The sequence below is a fragment of the Atta colombica genome, unplaced genomic scaffold (genome assembly GCF_001594045.1).
Source record: "Atta colombica isolate Treedump-2 unplaced genomic scaffold, Acol1.0 scaffold205, whole genome shotgun sequence".
NCBI lineage: Eukaryota > Metazoa > Arthropoda > Insecta > Hymenoptera > Formicidae > Atta > Atta colombica.
In genome coordinates, this window is record NW_017259300.1 from 2655149 (window position 1) to 2661271 (window position 6123).

General features: G+C 31.7%; 1 protein-coding gene across 4 annotated transcripts in view; it reads left to right on the forward strand.

Moving 5' to 3' along the window:
* Positions 1-6123, forward strand: part of LOC108687377 (octopamine receptor Oamb) — a 137730-nt gene that overhangs the window by 124511 nt on the left and 7096 nt on the right. For all 4 annotated transcript variants that reach the window (XM_018193098.1, XM_018193100.1, XM_018193099.1 and 1 more), the window contains 3 exons: positions 4457-4594; positions 5430-5528; positions 5654-5781. In XM_018193098.1, coding sequence (XP_018048587.1) covers positions 4457-4594; positions 5430-5528; positions 5654-5781 — 365 coding nt within the window. The remainder of the gene's footprint in view (positions 1-4456; positions 4595-5429; positions 5529-5653; positions 5782-6123) is intronic.

The window sequence follows — 6123 nt, forward strand, 5'->3', positions numbered from 1 at the left end:
TTCAAACAAACAAAATTTTCCTCTGGAAGTTTGCTAGCAAACGTTTAAGAGATATTAAATTACAAAATTATATAAGGAAAATTATATAATTATAAAGAAAATTATATAATGAATAAATAATGTCTAAGTTATTACTTTACAATAATCAAAATGTAATTATTAAAAGTTTTGTTCAAAATAATAGCCTCCAACTCTGAGACAGTATTAATTGCACTTATCGATGAGAGAACAAATGGCTGACTGACATTGTCTATATAAATTTCTTCGCACGCTTGCATCTTCCACTTTAATAACTGAAAATCATTAATGGATACTTCATACAAATTCAAGAGATTCAATAATTAATTCAAGAGATATTTCAATATCATTTATTTTCTGTCATTCTGTAATCTAAGATCTTTTATTAATATCTCTTAAATTTAAACGAAGCGTTTGCGAGCAAACTTCAAGAGGAAAATGTTCTTTATTTTGAGATCCTGAATTTTATGTTGGTAGTTTAATCCAGTAACACACACACACACACACACACACACACGCGCGCGCGCGCGCGCACGAACGCACGCACGCACGCACGCACGCACGCACACACACACACACACACACTATATATTGCTCTGTATATTGCTCTTTTGCTACAATAATAAGACAACTCCAAAAACAAAATTTTTCAGATAATAAGTTTGAATGTTTTAAATCATTAAATCGTTAATTTTGTAATTATTGGGTTGTCCGGAAAGTTCGTGCCGATGTTGAAGGAAAATTGAAACGCAGAAAATTTAAATTTTAGTATACATTTATTAAATTATATAAGTTAGTCGGCACGAACTTTCCGGACAACCCAATAGTATTAAAATTTAGTATTTTAAAATGCAATTTTGATGTAATTACTGATTATAATGAAATATAATTATGTTTTCTAAAAGTATTTTTTTCTTTATGTTTTTATGTCGTTATTGTAGTAAATAACAATATATTTTTGCTACAAATGTATATTGTACATATTATATATTTTTAATTATAAAAAGTAATAAAAAATAATCAACAAAAGTGAAGCGTTTGATAAAAATTATCTGTTACATTATAAAGATTACATTATAAAGATTTGATCACTTTATTAAAACAGCACATTGCACTTTATATTGATTTATCAATGCATCTTGAATAGCATTTGTTTTGTCGCAATCAATAGTGCATTTTTTACAACGGTGAGGCACAATGGGATCAATTGCAACGGCATTATTACGTATCGATACGACAAGTTGTCTGCCAGCAAAATGTCATCCATTTGGACATTCACTAACCCACGGTTTTCGACAGAATCGATTTACCGAATTCTGTCTCACGCAATATCCGCTTGTTGTCACAAGCGAGGTGTATTTTATAGGGGATGAGTTATGCACTGTTTATAAAAAATATTATTATTCCGAAACGTACGCGAATGTATTCGAAAACAAATAATTCTGGTATTTGAAGTTGGTTTTTTTTTTTTATTTTAATTTCAGAATTATACAATCTAAGAAATGTTTAACAAATAATTCATTTTTGGATTATTTTTTCGATAGTTGTTTATCTCTGCAGTATATATTATTTCTTGTCTCTGTTATAATATTTCTTGTCTCTGTATTTAACATTTATTGCAAGATATATGTTTCTGTATTACAAAATGATTTTTTCGAAAAACTTTCTATTTTCTAATCATAATTAAAATATTTTTGTACACACAAAATATATATTTTATTAAAAATAAGTCATCTCTTATGAAGAAAATAATATTTCCAAAGCACAATTTTCTTTTTCTTTCCGAGAATATTACGTCATTAATCACGAAACACATTCTTGTTCTTATCTCGCTCATCTTTTTCTCGACGTGGTAATTCTTTTGACATATCTCTCAGGGACTCATTGTACTATTCCTTCGAGCATTGTTTCACTTTTTTCTAATACGAATAAAAGTATCGCGCGGTGGAAGAAACGTGCAAAACGGCATTTTATCCTGAACGAGTTGTACCGGTTTAAGTGTTAAGATTCACGGAGAATGCAACAGTTTGTTGGCTTTTCCCTTTGGTCCTTCCAACCTGAATTTTCGTGCCTGCAATATTTACGTGTACGCGAATGTTCACTGGGAACGAGTCGGTGAGCAGTGGATGGAATATAGAAGCGGTGTGAATCTCAGTAGCTCGAGCCGAGAATACGGTGTTTCATTTAACTAGAGTTTACACGATACAGCACAAGTTAGTTCACCGCGCACTTATCACGATACGACTTTTTCTTCGAAGAGTCTTTCTTCCTTCTTGCCTCTTTCTTCCGGAGGAATTGGTCAAGTGACGCGGCATAGATCGTCTTCGCAGTGCAAAAAGAAGAAAAAACCAACGAGCATCTTTGTTGTAAAGATTGCATAGTATATTTTATAATTTATATATTTTAATGGACAAATAATTTAATTGTTGGAACTTCGTTCGGGCAGATTCCAAAACTGGACATCGATCGCTACGTTAGTAAGATACAGTAATACTGGATACACTAAGGTTGCACCAACGTTACTTTGACTTTAAGCAAGATTTAAAACTCTCTCTCCGTCTCGTTTTAAAGCGAAAGAGAAAGACAAAGACAGAGTTTTAAGCCTTGCTTAAAGTCAAAGTAACATTGGTGCAATCGAGCCTAAATAAGAAATGAACACACAATGTAGATCTAAAACATCGACTTCTTGAAAATGTACTTAATGTATAGACTTGCAGTTGAATAAAAAATGAAGATAAATATCGAAGTATTGAAAAGAAAAAATACATATTTTTAATATTGAGTTAGTTTGTATTAATATTAATTAGAAAATATTAATCTTAAGGGAAAATATATTAAGATTATGAAAAAAAAAGTATATGTTATGATAATTTAATTTTTTTCCTGACATTTTCCCAAAATTAAACGCCTCGGGACATCGTTTAATTAATTTACCACGGGTATGCTGGAATGTATCTGTATATGCTGCCTACTAATTACGTGACATAAAATTGGTTTTAATTAAATAATGTACTGTTAGGTGAGTTTGAGAGTGAAGACAGAATGGAGCTATAGAGAAGTATATACTATATGTATATATATATTTATTATTATACATAAGTATAGTCATGTGAATAATAATAAATAATTAATAGATTTTTTTGCCATTAATTACTAATAGTAATCGCAACTTGAGATTGTATTGAATATTTTAAAATTTATTAATATAGAATAATGAGAAGAATATTATTTATACATTTACAATTCCGCTTTTCGTATATTTTAAAATTTTATTTTTTATATATTATCATATATAATTTTTTAGTTTGATCAGCAAAATCGTCTTTTGTTCAAAGAATTTTCTTTTTTTAATTGCAATTATTATCAAAAAGCACTCTTGAAAATGAAATGTTTAGAAATCTCATTATTCGATAAATATGGTAAAAAGAATGAGCAATCAGTAAATTTTAAGAAATTAGTAAATGAGAATGGGAAAATCTATTTAATAGCAAGTTATCGATGATCGTGTACTGTCATAGCTGCAATAATCTGATTGTAAATAATGAAGGTTAATTACTGAATTCCGATATTGGTAACACGCGTAACGCTGGCTAATTCTGAACAGGTGGTTGTAGTACTGTAGAGGTGTGCACGGTTAGGTGTGTATTACTCGTCATAATACGGATGCGTTATGCGTACAACGCGGACGTACAAATGCGTGTACGCAGTAGATGAGATTCCATTATATATGGTTACATTGTGAATCATTGTCCGACCTGAATGGGAATTGATTCGACGATTGATATGTGCCTCGCGTCTTATCTACTCGCTTGACTTTGCGAGTTATCAGATATGCATCACTGTCAATCACATGCATGAACTGTCTGCTCATCTGCAATAAGCTTTATCCTATTTAATACGCGATGTATGGATAGTTATTTTTGCTTCAATTTCGAGATATGTTCCATTTAACAATTCGATTTTTCACATATCCGGTGAAGCTACTGTATTACAAAATCAATTTTTTTGATCATATTTCAAATAAAATAACATTCAGAGAAAAAGATAGTAGTAACAATTGTAAAAGTGACAGTTATACAAGTTTTATATGCACACAAAATTATTATATATATTATAAATTAATGTACATATATATAGTGGAAAATAAATTATTTTATGGTTACAATAATTATAAAATAGTTTATTCAATTATGCGCGCGCATGTGTGTGTGTGTGTGTGTGTGTGTGTGTGTGTGTGCGTGCGCGCGCGTCTATGTACATTGATTCTACATATGAAACTTAATCGGTTTATAGTTAGTAGTTACAGTAGTTAACATCTCATCTTTTTTCTAAGTAAAGAAGTGAGATTTTGTTATTATTTGCGTTAAAAAACGAAAAATTCTTCATCACTGACGTTTTGTGCTAAACGTATTTCTTTTGAACGTGTTTCTCTCAAAAGGTTTGGATATACGGAAACCTTTGGTGCTCCGTGTGGCTTGCGGTCGACGTTTGGATGTGCACGGCATCGATATTGAACTTATGCGCCATCAGCTTAGATAGGTACTTGGCTGTGACCAGACCAGTCAGTTATCCTCAGGCAAGTACTCAGCATTCATGGGAATGATTATCCTAAGGAGATCAGAAGCACATTATGCATCAATTTCGCCACTTAGTTCAACGCGTTTGTTCGATGATAATATTTCTTATTGATTAAGGGCAATCACAAAATGATATAAGCTGTATAACCATAGATATAGGTTTGAGACCGCTGAATCAATAAACATCTAACATAAAGATGCTATGCTGATTTACATAAGATGCTTATTGATTTAGGCGCCTTGCTATGGTTGTTCAGCTTATGTAATTTTGTGTGTGATGGACACCTAACACTGAAATAAAAGACACACTGAAATGAAATGAAATGAAAAAGAAATTCTGTAGAGTTAACTTCTTTAAGCTAACAATAAAATCTTAGAATAAAGATCAGGACAGACCTTTGCATAACGCATAATTCATAAAACATAAGAAAATCAACCAATCAAAGTTTTTATTTCATGAAAAGGAAAGAAATGAAGGTTGATTCATTTTCTTATGCATTATGCGTTATGCGTTATGCAAGACTATGTTCCCACCCTTACTTTCAAATTTTTATATTTGCTATTCGAAGTATTTTATTCGCAATACTCAATTTCAGATGCATTGATTTTTCGTTTTAAAAAATTGAACTAATAATAAAATGAGAAATATAAACTTGTGCGCATCGAAAAATAAAGAGAACAAAGTGATTACAAGTGAAGGAATGTAAATTTCCTCTTCAAAAGGAGGAATGCAATATATCGACTTATCGCATTAAGTTATCTATGCAATTATCGCGCTCCTGATGCAGATTTTCTCGTTAATTGCTTCTTTTTTCTTCATTTCCATAAATCCAGCTTATGTCGACGAAGAGGGCTAGACTGCTGGTAGCTACTGTTTGGGTTTCGAGCTTCGTTATCTGTTTTCCACCTCTAGTGGGCTGGAAGGACAAACGGGTGCGTACTAGCCACAGCTAATCCGCCTTCGCGCTGTTATTTCGGGACGATTTTCAATCGACGTCTGATCGATCCTGGCCGGATTTAATCTGCACGCGTTTTTAATCGCTTCTTTGTTCTCGTAGTCGCATACCACGTACAATGACACGTTTCCTCTATATGGCCCATCCAACACCACCACTATACTCGTGCCAATGAAGCCATGCCCATGGATCTGCGAACTGACCAACGATGCCGGTTACGTCGTTTACAGGTAAGTTCCTCAAAGACCCTTCTCATTATATACATATTGGATCGCGTAATATTAATAGTGAGAAATTTACATAGATACTTTTTTCTTTGTTTTATATATCGGGATGTATTACCTTTTTATTATCCAGCTAAATACCAGAGTGTCATAAAAATGGCAAAATGTGTCGGGAAAAATTCTTTTAATGTTTTTCCTGTAATAAAGAGATTATTCAATTTATCGGCGTAAAATTAATTTTAATATACGTTATAGAAATACAGAATACGTTGTCAAAATACAGAATAAAAATTAAATGACATCTTTTTATTTAGATATATGAAAAGCATACACATATATATATATATA